At 30.1% G+C, this 14,837-nt stretch overlaps 1 protein-coding gene across 5 annotated transcripts in view; it reads right to left on the bottom strand.

Moving 5' to 3' along the window:
* The window catches only part of LOC103486589 (ABC transporter G family member 34-like), a 37,697-nt gene extending 26,308 nt beyond the window's left edge, over nucleotides 1-11,389 (bottom strand). For 2 of the 5 annotated variants that reach the window (XM_051084133.1, XM_051084132.1), the window contains exons 1-15: nucleotides 10,735-11,389; nucleotides 10,542-10,662; nucleotides 7,033-7,121; nucleotides 5,872-5,956; nucleotides 5,052-5,342; nucleotides 3,991-4,081; nucleotides 2,997-3,897; nucleotides 2,756-2,916; nucleotides 2,239-2,342; nucleotides 1,969-2,134; nucleotides 1,762-1,839; nucleotides 1,535-1,623; nucleotides 1,047-1,379; nucleotides 662-952; nucleotides 498-581 (exon numbers count right to left, since the gene is read on the bottom strand). In XM_051084133.1, coding sequence (XP_050940090.1) covers nucleotides 498-581; nucleotides 662-952; nucleotides 1,047-1,379; nucleotides 1,535-1,623; nucleotides 1,762-1,839; nucleotides 1,969-2,134; nucleotides 2,239-2,342; nucleotides 2,756-2,916; nucleotides 2,997-3,897; nucleotides 3,991-4,081; nucleotides 5,052-5,342; nucleotides 5,872-5,956; nucleotides 7,033-7,121; nucleotides 10,542-10,662; nucleotides 10,735-11,048 — 3,198 coding nt within the window. In that variant the 5' untranslated portion in view covers nucleotides 11,049-11,389. The remainder of the gene's footprint in view (nucleotides 1-497; nucleotides 582-661; nucleotides 953-1,046; nucleotides 1,380-1,534; nucleotides 1,624-1,761; nucleotides 1,840-1,968; nucleotides 2,135-2,238; nucleotides 2,343-2,755; nucleotides 2,917-2,996; nucleotides 3,898-3,990; nucleotides 4,082-5,051; nucleotides 5,343-5,871; nucleotides 5,957-7,032; nucleotides 7,122-10,541; nucleotides 10,663-10,734) is intronic. The other 3 variants (XM_051084135.1, XM_008444591.3, XM_017044254.2) reach the window with 3 other exon arrangements.
* Between the last annotated feature and the right edge of the window lie 3,448 nt (nucleotides 11,390-14,837).

The raw sequence follows: 14,837 nt of genomic DNA, 5'->3' as shown, positions 1-14,837 counted from the left end.
TATTCCAAACAAGTGGTGAAAAGATTGCTACTACATCAAGAGAGGGAATCTCAAGTACAGGGAAGGCCTAAACTCTTCCCTAGGAGTTGAGAGTCATTTTGGTGAATATCTAACAAATAAATTCTTAATTGTAATCGCTTAACTCACATCAGTGAAGTTTTTTCATAGGACACACTGCCCTTAGATGTAGATGTGTTTACATCGAGCTAGGTTACCAATGTTTTTGTCTTAATCTATATCTCTATTATTTTATAGATTGATCTTATGTTGTACTCATTGTCCGTGACATTGTGTTTGATTTGTGCAGTCATTATTAGATTCACCTAAATTCCAGACTTCATAGGCTCTAATACTATTTTAGATAAAGAAGAGGATCTATCTCAAAATCAATTGGTAATGAAATAAGTAATAATGTGATTTATAAAAAAAAGATACGAAGTTTTTTCATTTTTACTATGTACAATTCTCAGCATAAGAACCAAAACAAATATACTCACCTCAAAATATTCAATGAGTTTGCAAGATCGCTCACCAAGAGGTCCGGCATAAATCATTTGTCCACCACGTTTCATGAGCAATAACTACATTATTATGCATTAAAGTATAGAGAATTAAAAATGGTTTAGCGCTAAACAATCGTTCAGAGGCTGTTCAGTGGTACCTCATCAAAAGCTTCAAAAATGTCTATGCTTGGTTGGTGAATTGTGCATACAACCGTTCGTCCAGTATCAACTGTATTTCGCACAGTACGCATAACGATGGCAGCAGATCTAGCATCAAGACCCGAAGTTGGTTCGTCCATGAAGATAATCGACGGATTAGCAACCAACTCCACTGCTATTGTCAATCTCTTCCTTTGTTCTGTTGAAAGACCATCAACTCCTGGTAGCCCCACTAAAGCATCTCTCAATCTATCTAGTTCTATTAGTTCCATAACTTCCTCCACAAACATCTACATCAATGTAGAATAGCTATTCAATAAAACTTCAACCATATTCTGCATCAACTGGAAGCATAAAGCAGCAAGCGTTTCTAGTGGGAAATACCTTTCTTGTTTTGGTATCAACATTGGAGGATAGGCGGAGCCAAGCAGAAAATAGGAGCGACTCATAGACAGTGACATGAGGCGAATGAATGTCAATTTGTTCACAGTAACCACTTACTCTAGCAAAGGTTGATTGCTTCTTGGGATAACCAGAGACGTATATACTTCCTTCAATATAACCACTGGTCTTTCGTCCAGCTAATACATCCAAGAGAGTAGTTTTCCCAGCCCCACTAACACCCACAAGAGCTGTTAATATCCCTGGTCGAAAAGCTCCGCTAACATCTTCTAAAAGTTGAAGACGATCTTTCTCGACCCCGTGCATTTTCATTTCCTAAATGGGAAGACATTGACATAGTTTCAGTGGCTTCAAAATGACATTCATAAAAAAAAATAAAAAAGAAATAGAGCCTATTTAGAACGGCTTTCTAAGTGCAAACACCCAGATAGTCAATCCAAATAGGCTCTTTCAAACTTGAGTTAACTTACAGCAGGCATATCCACATAATAGTTAACATGATTGAATGCAAGTGAAAGTGGCTGGAAAGGCAAAACCATTCCTCTTCTTTGCAATTGATCTAGATAAAGATTTGACAATTCTGATCGTTAGCCTATGATTTTTCTCTAATAAATATCAAAGCTCTAATTAAAGAAAAGATTACTAGAAATCCAAAAGAATTTTGATTTAAGCAAATTCTTCCTTACGAAACTTAAACCTTGTGCATTGGACGTATTCTTTTTTCTTTCCTTCTTGTCTTCATCCATGGTAATGACAGTCTTTGAATCAGTAAGTGCTGAAAATAGCTTCAAAAGGTTCAGTACCGTTACGACAATGATAATGACAATAATCATCATTGTCATCATTACTTAAATGGTCATTTGAAATTATATTCTTGAATAAATGAAGGGTTGAGATGATTTACGATTCAAGTAAGTCAAAGCTATTGTAAATAGAACGCTGAAAATAAGGTTAAAGCCGAAAAGTGCTGCAATGCAAATCCAGTACCAACGTTCTTCCTTAAAGAAACCCCTACTAGCAAGAAGCACTTTCCCAACTGTAGGTTCATTAATTATACTATCTGTATTTTTCTGCATTAGGAAAAATATGCTTTTGAGTTATTATAATAACAAATGACTAAATTTTAATATTAATTTTCAATTTATCCACACTCATTATTCAAGTTGCGATTTACCTTGCTCCATCTATCATCTAGGAACTCATTGATGACAATGGCGTTTTGTCCATACATCATGGGAGACAAATAAAAGCCCCAAATCATCCATGGCTCAACATTATCTAATGTGCACAAAAGGAAAACCAAAAGTTGGCAAACAAAAATACTGGAATCTACTAAAGTAACATGTTCAGGAGTTAAAATTTGTGTTCTGGAATCAACAAATAAGAAAACAATAAAAAAAACAACAGAGTATTGACACATCTACGTCGTCCATTAGCATTGTATTACAACTACGGACAGAGGGAGAGGACAATTTTATCGGAGAGAAAATTCAAAATACATAAGAAATGCGCCACTAAGGGTAGGGTGTTTTATACTGCATTTCTTTAGACTCTTGGGGTCAAAATTATAAATAATGTAAAAATGGAAAATACAAATTTAAAATGCAAGACCCTGTACTTGGGTTGATGGATGTGTCAGATTTAGGATTCAAGGCATTCCAACGATAAGGAAAAGGAGAACAATCACTTACCTCTGTCAATAAGGAAACCTCCAAGCAATAAAACTATTAAAAGAGCAAAGGTTCCGAAAGTACTTGCTACAACTAGTGTTCTTCCAATTGCAGCCATGAGTCGAAATAGTGATAGAGCTGCTTGATGAGTGGCAAAGAAGGCCAAAAATTGCTTGAAGAACCTAGAGTATGAATAGACAGGTAATTAAGTAAAGCTTGTTTTTGTTAACAAATGAAAAAGAAGGAAAGGAAATATATATACCTACTAGGAGCAGGAGCAAAACCGATCGTGTAATAAGTTAAAAGAGTCCATATTCCTGATTCTACGAAAGAGAGAGGAATTCTGAGTAGAAATATGGGCAAACTGAATGCCCAAGCAGGATAGAACAAGAAATCCCTTTGTCTAAAGAACACTGGAAACCTGAAAATAGTGAGGGCCAATTCTGATATTCCATTAAACATGACATTTACGAGACTGAAAAACAAGGCTCCAAGGAACTTGCTTCCACCAATTACAGTGCCCACTTTCATTTCAGTTCTTAAAAACACAGTCATAGCAATGACGGACATGATGGTGATCTGGACCGTCTTAAAAACATAGACAAATCCATTTCGTTTCATTATCAGTACTTCTCTTGAATAGCATGCCCTGAATAGCTCCCAGTTTGATAAACCATATTTCTCTGTGACTAAGGAAGCTGGGTGAGCTTTAGATTTGTCATAAGGAACTTGGAGATCAGAGGTAAGTTGTTGACCAATTGTAAAAGATTTGAATCCCTGACAAAACTTAGAAACAGAAATGAATCTATATGGTTTGTTTTTCTTGTACCAATATTGTTCTTGGTCCTTTTTTGAAGTCACTTCTTGTAAGAAATCAGCAACTCCTTTCCTTTCTGGGCATTTAAACCCCATAAATTTAAAGAATTCAAGGATTTTTTCTCTTGGACCTTGGTACACGATTTGGCCTTCGGAAAGGAGAATGATATCATCAAATAGATTAAAAGTTTCAGGAGCTGGTTGTAGAAGAGAAATGACCATTGTTACATCCATTATATGAACCATTTGCCTCATGAACTTGCATATCTGAAATGTGGTAGAACTGTCTAAGCCCGTTGATATTTCATCCATAAAAAAAGCCTTTGCTGGTCCTACCAGCATCTCCCCTACACATATTTTTCCCATTCTTTTTAATTAAAATTTGGACACGAAACGGCAAAAAGAACATCAAAATGGTGAAAACTGAACACGTTCTCAACCTGTAGTAAGACGTTTCTTCTGGCCTCCAGAGATTCCCCTCCTCATTTCATCACCAACTAAAATGTCAGCACAAACTTCCAACCCAAGTATCTGTTCAAAGTCATCCCCCAAAAGTTTTCAAGATATACAATTATTGAGATACTTGTAGTCTCACTCACAACCTTCGTAACACTTTAGTCTCCTTATATTTATTTCATTTCTATTCAGGTAGATAGTATTGGAAACAAATTGGATATGCTTTTAGAAAAGCAGCATTATACTAACTTCTCAAGAATTCAGTCTTTGACAAAACTAATTGTTTAGTCTTAATCCCAAATATTCAGTTAAAATAGTAGATGAAAGTTGGCATAGTACAACTCTACGACATATCAATTTTAGCTTCTACATGATATTTGTTTAAGTATTGATATAACTACATTTACGGTAACTCGTCAACTTAAAATTCTAGGTTGATCGGGAATTTGACATGGTACCAGGAGCAGAATGTCCTATGTTTAAACTCTTTTAATGTCAGTTCTTTCTAATTAATATAAGTTTCCATACAAGTGAGGAGGAATGTTCAAGCATCGACGTAAATAAGGTTAAAAATCACTTTTAGTCCCTTAACTTTCACAAAAAATAACAATTTAGTCAATGGACTTTGGTTTGTAACAATTTAGTCTCTGTATTTTAAATTTTATGACAATTTAATTCTCAAACTTTATTATGTAATAATTTAGTCCTTATACTTGATTTGCAACGATTTAGTCTTTATCGTAGAAATTAGTGTTAAGACTCAATGAGATTCCTTGTATAAATAAACAAATAAATAAAAATTAGCAACTCAATATTTTTACAAAATAAAAACTCTACATCATAAAGTAATGAAAACTGCATCTAATTTTGATGGGTTCTTTTTCTTTAATATTAGAGATTAAATTGTTACTCTCATGCAAATTTAAAGACCAAAAGTGTTCTTTAATCATTACCTTCCAACAACTTAAGCTTTTGGGTACTACAAACCAATATAGGAACATAGAAATGTATTAGGAGAAATGAAAGAGCAGTTAAAAGTGCTAACCTTGAGAATGTACTCTGTAACCAAACTTGCTTTTTGGCCCGAAACAGAGATAGCTTTCATGAAAGCATCGATCTCAGGATCTGGCTTAATGCCTGCTTGTTTCTCTCTTCTTGTAAGCTCAGCCATAAGTTGATATCTTGTGCCAACTCCCAAACAACGACCGGAGAAATCTAACGTCTCTCTCACTGTCATCTCTCCACAATGAATGTCGTGTTGACTGATATAAGCACAGGTTCTTTGAGGCACAAACTCATGCATTTCATGCCCACAATATGTCACTTTCCCACTTTCCTATTAACATTTTCAATATCGTTATCATTTTGCTTTTCTACTTCCAACTTATCATTCTCAACCCTCCCAACTTTCTAATATTTTATTTTAGTCATTTAACTTAAAAGAAAGTGTTCATTGTTAGTTGATTCTTTTATTGCTTTTCTTAACAAACATGAACACTTTGACCCTATTCACACCTCTCTATGTCGATATTTATTGTTTACGTTTTTCTTGCTTTCTTTTTCATTTGAATTAGTTTTGAAATTAAAACCTTTACACCTATCACACAACTTTAGATATGTATAGAAGTAGACAACTTAAGCATAAATCAACTAATATGTACATAGGTTAGGATTTTTGTTAGATAACTTTCCTTTCAAAAATGAAAATTATTAAAATAGTGTTTTTTATGCCCTTTTTTCTTACCCAAATAGAATAAACATGAAATTTAACAAGATATACCTAAAACAAATCATGGTTATGACTTATTTTTAAAAAATTATCATTGAAAAGAAAAGGATAATATCCAATGCATTGAATTTAAAACCTTTAAATTTTTGTCAAGTTTTCCAGCAAGTGCCAACAACAGGGTAGTTTTCCCAGAGCTTGGAGGACCCAGAAGTAATGTCATCCTGAAAACAAGAAATTAATGTCAAAATTCAATACACCAAACATCATTGGAAGGGAAAACTTTTAGTATGACCACATATTTATCATACTCGGATTGTTCACACTAAAACTTTTCCTCCATAAATATTCTTTTAACGTCCATAAATGAAAGTAGTATGAAAATCTTCTATAGGACAAATTAATATAGTGATAATAATTTAAAATGTAAACAAATTTTAATTTTGTTCTATCTTTTTTAGTACAATAATCGAGTTTGAGAATTTGAATCTAAGAAAAAGTTTGTACCAAAATGAAGCTTGCTCTACATTTATACTAAATGGAAATCTACGTTAACTATGTAAAAGTTAGTTCATTAGTTTATCAAACTATTTTAGTTAATGTCATTGATTATTCAATAACTATACAGTAAAAATCTTAATTGGGTTTGGGATAAGATTTTTGTTTCCACATACTTAGATTTAAAATATTAGCCATGTACACATTGACGTTATAAACAAAAGACGTGCCGAATATATGTCCGGTTTTTGTTAGATAATTGATAAAAGCTTGACAATGACTATAATGGTTTAATACAAAGTTATAACCCTAGAATAGAATATTTTGAGAACTTATGGGACTAAAGTAAAATATATTAGCCAACAATATACATTTTTTTATTAAATGCCTTGGAACTCAAGGCAAGGAGACACTGTATATTCTATAAAACAGTTTTGCTTTTATTAAAATATCTCTCAAAAAGGAAAAAATAAATTTTATATCACTTTCAAATATCCAATTTTGATCTTTATACTGTCAAGTTCCTATTTTTGGCTTATTATTGGTGTAATCTTTTAATATTTATGAAGTTTATCAAAATAAATTTTGGAAATGTATAGAAAATATCTTTTCTAGCATGAAAAGTTGTATTATTATGTATTGGGTTAACTTGGACAAAATTAAACTTTCAAGAATTGAACATTGAAAATACATAGTATAAAATCAAACATCCAAAAATATCTCAATTTTACAAGTAGAAGAACTCAAAAATAGTTTTTTTTTTTTTTTTTTAACATTTGTTTTTATTAGAAAAGATATGTACCTTGAAGGTTTGATAATTCCATTGACACCTTTAAGTATATGAATTTTTCTCTTCTTGGATGGAACCAACCCTATCAACCCACTGAAGCTCTGTTTTTCATTACATTCAAACAAAAAATAATTAGAACATGTTTAACCTACTTGCGTCGTGTCTGCCACGTGATTTAATCCTCTATTCTTTTTTTTTTTTTTTTACTGATTCGCAACTGAAAAACTAGGAACGTATAATGAAGATCATAGATATATATATATATATATATATTAATATTGATGTTGAACAGCTAAGGTATAATCACGCATAAGCAACACAAGAATTGGTAGCTCAGTTTGGTGAAATCCACCTCCATCTCGGAAATTAAACAATGTGTCTAGGAAAAATAAGTCCACTAATATAAAGTATAGGTATTGCAAAGTTGTAAAATATGTAAAGCTACAACAATTACAGTGACACACTTAAGGCTTCACTTTTTGAAACAACATTTAGGTTCTCCCTAAATGCGATACTCCTTTTCAATCTTCTTTGGACTCCCCCTAAATAATCATAAATTAGCAAAGGCTTCTACTCATGTTGTAGTTTATCTTTGTTTCTTCAAGTGAAGCTCACTCCACTCTTAAACTTTAACTCCTCCTAAGTTAGAGAATCTCGCTCACTTTGATGCTAAACCAATCAGTATCCACTAAATGAGAACCGATGAGATATGAACAAATATCCTTCACATAGAAGGTCACACAATTGCTATTTCGAACCACTCACATTGTAGCAACAATAAAGATCTTCTACCACAACATCGCCATAACCCTAGTAAACACAACAAAAGCCCTTAAATATGCAGCGGAAACCAACAAGAAAACCCTAAGAAATGTTTTGATCTCCGCAAAAGAGGAAACACAATTGAATAAAATAATCTACCAAAATATTTTTGATAAGAAAACAAAATAATTGGAGAAACATCTTGTCAACAACAACAACAACGCTAGTTAGAAACCACACATGTTCAAACATACCAACTGACACTCACTGTAGAGATCAAATCACATCTTAAACAACAACCATCTTTTATTTATATCGTAATTCATTTTTCTTTGCTCATTTAAAACTATCATACTTTTCTATTGTATACTCTCTCTCTCTCTCTGAAGAAAGATTGAATGTTGATCACATTTGAAGAGTATGGGTCGCTTCTGATTTTACGATCATACAACAATATTCATTTATTTGTTACATAATATATTTTAAATTACTTAGCCTAAAATTTTTGTCTTCCTTCAATTATTAAAGGGTTAATTGACACATCTTTGGTTTATTCATTTATTCATTTATTTTCATTATATTTATGAATTGCACTTGCCATGCATATTTATATATTTTTAATGTAGTTTTAGGTAAGTAAAGGAACTAAATGTTTGACAGTTTGATGTATAACAAAATACAAGCAAAAAAAAAGCTAATAAATAAGCACTAAACTAACATTTTAAATGAATGACAAAACAAATTATAAACATAAGCACTTAGCTTAAGAAAACGTTAACTAGCTACATTTTTAGAAAAACAACTAGGCTAAGATTAATCAACAAAAGCTAATTAATGGACAAAAGAACTAAATTTAAGTAACAGTTTAAATGGTTATAATACAATTTGAATTAAATTAATACTAAGAAAACAACACAATTATATAAATTGATAATACATAATTCATCCATCATCTCCACATTAATACAAATAAATAATTACCCAGTCAAAATAATAATAATAACAATAACCCCTTTCTTCTATCATTTAATAAATAATAATCCTTTTTTTTTTTTTTGGAAGATATCAAACTACTAATAAATGGAGAAATTTACTGCATGTATAATGCTACTTTAGGGGATGAGGTTCCCATTGGCTAAGGTCTTTGGGTTATTGCCATTATGAGGTTAGGTTCGTTATTGAGGTCTTAAGATAATGTGCCCTTGCACTCTCAATTTTTCATCCACTCCTCTTCAATGTTTCACCAAAATATTTATAAATATATCTTTTGTTCTTAAATTTTCAACCATATACTTTTTTGTCATTAAATTTTGAACTTATTGTTCATTGGTCCCTAGATTCAAATTTTTACATTTTTACTTTCTAGGGTTGAGTTTAATTTCAAGTTTCAATATCTTTAGATTTTACCTTTAAACTTTGAATTTTATTTTATTATTTATTAATTAATTTAATTTTTCATTCACACAGTCCTTTTCTTAACAAAAATAATAATACTTTGAAACACTATCATTCTTTCTTCCCCCATTTCTTTATTTTCATTTTGTATATATTTTAAATTATAAACCAATATTTTTAAATATAACGAAATGTTACGGTTTATTATTATCTATCGACTATATATCTTAAATTTGCTATATCTAAAAATATATTAACTTATTTGACTATGTTTGAAATTTAAAATATTCACGATTTCATTTACTATTCAAATATGACAATTTTTTTTCTTTTTCTTTTCTTTTATTATTTCAACTATTTCTGAACATACATATGTCTAAACTCACTTAATCCCAAACCAAACAGTAAAGCTTAGGAGGAAAAATTATTTTGTCATTTCTTCCAAAATCATTAGTAGCAATCAACCACATAATATGTTTAAGCATGGGGAGTGGGTCCCAAACTACGAAAAGGGGATTCTAGACTTTCCCATTAAATAAGTACTTACATTAAAAGTCAAAAATAAATGTTGAATATATCGACGGTGACTAATTTCTTCAGGGCAACAGAAATTCAACCATCGATTTCGAGAAAAATAAATGTTATGATCACCAGTGATCTATCTACTAGTTCGCAATTCAACCATTAATCTTCTAAAATATTTATTTTTACCTTTAATATATTTACAAGTTTTCAATTAAGGCAATTAATTAAAAAAGAAATTGTTAATAAAAACTTGATACACAGGAAATCAAATGAATCTTGAATTTGTTTGCCTTCAAAGCTTGAAAGCTACAAATGCATTTTTATCATTTATATATTTGATCCAAACGAAAGTTTGAACCTCATTTATTTTATCGGAAAATATATATTTTTGGCATTTTTTTAATACTGTATTTTAAAATATTACATTTTTAATCTTTGAGATGGATTCCAACTTGGTTTCTAATTAAAATATTTGTCAGTTTTATCTTTCAAATTTGAGTATTGCTTCAATTATCTATAAATTTTAAATTTACACTTTTAACTTCAATTTCATTAAATATATATTAAAAAATCGTAAAATGTAATTAAGAATTAGATAAAAAAAAAAGTATATAAAGAACTTGAATCTAAAAAATAAAATATAAAATGATAGATTAAGTATGTAGATGGCAAAAAATTCTCCAAATTCATTTTGAAAACTTTTTTTTTTCTTTTTATGTTAAAGAATATTTTCAGAAATTTTATTATTTAAAACCGAATTTAGAAAAATAATAATAACTTAAGCTTATTTTTTCCTTGAGAAAGAGAGAAAAATGTGTGTTGTGTGTGGGGGGAAATACCTCAAAAGTGTTGAGTATAACATTGAGAAGGGACGGCAAAGCTCTGCTCCCAACATAAACATCTCCTTCAACCGACAAATTCTCGTAACGAACTTCAATTTTCGGAATTTCAATCCCAACTCTGCAAAATCAAATACAAATTTCAATTTCAATTTTAGGGTTCTTCCCATTCTTCGTTCTTAATCCATCTTACCTATCCGTTCTTTCTCTCATCCGTCTCAGAAATTTCTCATTATCTTCTTCAACAACCTTCACCATCCTTTCCATCAGCTCTTTCCTCTCCATAAATCCCATCGCCGTCACATCCATTACTTCCTCAACCACTCTTCCATTCTCCCTAACATGTCGTATTATTCCCTTCCTCATCCGTTCGTACGTCGGAAGCCTCTCAATCGCCGCCCACCGCAACTCTTCCTCTTCCTCCTCCATCCTTCTGCTCCTTGGGAACGACTCCGACGGCGTCTCCCATGCCTCCCGTATGCTACTCGCGATTCGACTCGTAGCCATGACTTACTATTTCTAGCTTCTGATTAAAAGAAAAAAAAAACACGAAGAAACCCTAGAAATTTCGATTCGAAAGGATTAGGAAATCATTGCGCATTGATCGTTAAGCAAACAGAGACAAAGAGGATGCGAGCATTCGGTATATTATTCGAACGGTTTCTCCCTTAAGGATGTTTTTCCGGCGGGAGGTGAGAAATGAAGGAATTGAATGATGGAGGGAAACAGATAGGCGTGGAGGAGAAAAGCTAAGCGAAAGAGATTCTAATGAAGAGGAAAAGAAAGAGGTTGAAAATCCATTTAAGTAGAGAAAGGGAGCTCTCCGGCTCTGTTGTGTGACGACGCCGACGTCTAGTTGAAGAAACTACATATTTAAAAAAAAAAATTAAAAATGTTTTTTTGTTGTTTTTTTTTTCACCCTTTTTCTCTAAAAAAAATGGTATCAAATAATTAGTTTAGTATTAAAGTTAATATAATAATTAGTATGTAGTTTGAATATCTTATACACTCATTCTTTACACATCTTTGATACTTTGAAAACATCTCAATAAGAAAAAAAAAATACTGAAAATAACTCTATAAAAATAAAACATTGGAAATATCACAAGATGAGGGCCGAAAATTATATTAAGAAAAGGTGAAAATTTTGTTAAAGTATATTAATTATAAGAATTTATCATGGTAAATATTGTTCTATTATTTTCTGTATTTATATTTAGTGATATCTCTCGTTCATTATACTACACTCATGCTTCATACTAACGTGTAATCATGATATAACATAAAATGATCTTTTTACTTCAACAATAAGATATATATATATATATGCATATTATATTTGCCTTTTGAAAGAGGAATCATAATTATTGTAAGTTTTCGTGGTACATTGGTATAGTTGGTGAGTAGTAATAACAATGTAGCACAGTGTACTATAGATGTAGAGTAATTGACATATGAACAGCTTAGTTTCATAGCTTTTATATTTAATTAAATCACATGGCATTCAATACCCACTTTAATTTTCTACTTTTCAAGCACTTCATTTGACCATTATTTAAATTTAACATTTATGCTTTTATTTTCACTGTTTTTTTATAGCAATTTTCATTTAAAAAAAAAAAAAAAACAGGACAAGATCTAAAGGTAAAAAGAAAAAAAAAATCCTTATAAATAGATTTTAAAAAATTCATTTTCACTTACTTAAATAAACTAAAAAAATTGCGATATTGTCGTTTGCTATTTGGATTGATAACTAATTTGATCAATGAAAGAAATACATTAACATTAACATTAACTATATATTTACTATCTTTTCAAATTCTCACACTCATACATAACTTATAAATATTCTAGAGATAAATATGATAGAATATGAAAATTCTATGTCATTATTTCAAAGGGTTAAAAATTCTTGAATTTATGAATATATATATATAAAAGATAGTTATTAATACTTTCGAAGTTCTTGTTTTTAGTTCATTATAACACATGGGCTTCCCTATTTAATGCATTAATGTGTTTAATATAATCTCATAGTTAAAGCTAAGTAAATAATTGTGTTTCCCTTTTCAATGGGTTGGTTTGAGGTATGCCAAACTCTTTAACTTCTGTTCAATTCATTTTATTTTCAAAATTAAATTTTTATATTGAATTTCTTTTTCTTATACTTTTTCTTTTTATTTTTAAATTATAATTTGATTCGTATAAACAAAAATATACGGTGAGAAAATCACATTCTTATTAATTACGTAAATCGTATTATAGTTTTCGTAGGTAGAGTCAAACACCTTCTTTAAAGACGGTATCTTAACATAAATATTTTTGTCTAAAATTTTAGAAATAACCTTAAACAAATTACAAAATACAAATAAAAAAGTAAGATATCACTTTTTGTTTTTTTTAGTATAATTTTATTGTATTTATTAGTAAGTCGAGCTTCAAATTTTGAATATAAAAATGTGTGTTTTAATACATAAAATTATATTTAGATTGATTTATAATAATAAAACAAACGAACAATAAAAGAAAAAAGATCGACACACTTACATGTACATTAAAGATATATCGGTCTTCGACAATTGATAGAGAGAGAATCACCTATCTTATTACTTTAAACTATGAGATTATTATTAAGTTCAAGTCTCTTCTAACCTCACGATATGATCGAATTTATATATAGATAGTTAATCTCCTTTTTACTGATGAAAATGATAATTGAGAAGGACCACTATCTAATTAATAACTAAAGTCAACTTGCTGAATACTATCCATAAAAGTCTTTGTGTTGCTCAAGGGAGAAAGGGACTATAGTTTTGTAAGTTCAATTTCGATCTTTAATTCTTATGTCCTACCGCGAAAGATCAAGATTCGGTGAATTTTGTTTATGTTTGGTCATGTTCTAGCTAGTCAGATAATTAGGTTGAGATTAGTGGCAAATGCATGCAAACATACGAGCCGGGGGCAGTTTTTGTAACTTTTAATAAAAAGTATAAATGATAATAGGTAATATATACCAAGAAATGCATCATGGTAAACAAGATATTTGTTCGGTCAATTGGTGTCACACTTGGATACATGAGGTTAGGCATGTGAATCTCATTTGATGATATTTTACGACTCCTTTTTTCTTGCGTAATTTTAATTATAGATTTAGTTTGAAGCGTGAGTTTGTAAACAAAACGTTTGTGTAGTTCACTGTCATGGGAGCACATTTAGATACATAGGGTTCGATGGTCATTCTTAAATGATGCTATTTCTTACGACTTAATAAATAAAAATATAACTTTGGTTTTATGTTGTAATTGTCTTAGTTAGCCACGTGCTTCTCTTAAATTTAAGATTAAAAGTAAAAATCGATAGTTTTTGGGATATTATAAGATGTAATCCTATGAAAATAAAATTAATATTATATACTCAGAAATTTTTTTGGTAATGACATAATAGGTTCATATGATATGCAAATAGTTTTGAAAAGAATTATTGTTAAAGTACTTTTTTTAGTGCTAAATTTAAATATACTTTATGGATTGAAATGAGTGGTTAACAATTTGAATTCCTAACTAAAATAAAACAGTCGCAAAAGTGCAATAAATTTTCGTTGATAAAATTTTCAAAAAAGGAAAAAGACAGCTAACTGTTAAATCTAAAACTGCTTTAAAAGATTAAATGAAAATGAAACGTGGGCCAATAAGAGAGTGACAAATTTTACTTCAAAATTTGTTGGCAGATTTGAACAATGGCTACCAAAAGTGTCACGTTTCACAATTAATATTCTAATAATTTATGTGATCACAAAATACTTTTGTTTTTATTTGATTAATTCTTGAGTTTGAATTTGATTTATTAAAAAAAAAAAAATGTATATCATGATCCGATTAGTATATGTTTGCTATTATGGGCATGTCATCGTAGTGTGATATTATTTGGTAAAACCGTTGCAATGTGATTGACAGTTTTTCACTATTTAATGTAGAAAAATCTTTATTATGAAGTTTGACAAAATAAAATTATCTTCTTTACGTATAATCATTTAAAAACTCGTTTTAAATTTCAAATATTAAACTAAAGTTTCAAAACTAGAGTGTTGTTTTTTAAGTTAAGTTCGAGGAAACAAATCATAATTTAAGTTCAAATATCTTAAATATAATGAATAGTATAACGTACCCCAATTTGTTTGTTTATTTGAAAGAGTGTTGTTTTCAATATCTTATTTTTTATCCCTCAAGTTTGATGTGTTGATGTTTATGTTTTAAAGGTATATATTAAATATTATGGATTAGATCCCTATCTTTACTC

Source organism: Cucumis melo, chromosome 4, assembly GCF_025177605.1.
Source record: "Cucumis melo cultivar AY chromosome 4, USDA_Cmelo_AY_1.0, whole genome shotgun sequence".
Lineage (NCBI taxonomy): Eukaryota > Viridiplantae > Streptophyta > Magnoliopsida > Cucurbitales > Cucurbitaceae > Cucumis > Cucumis melo.
Note: the sequence above shows the minus strand (reverse complement) of the source record. Positions and strands in the feature narration are given on the sequence as shown.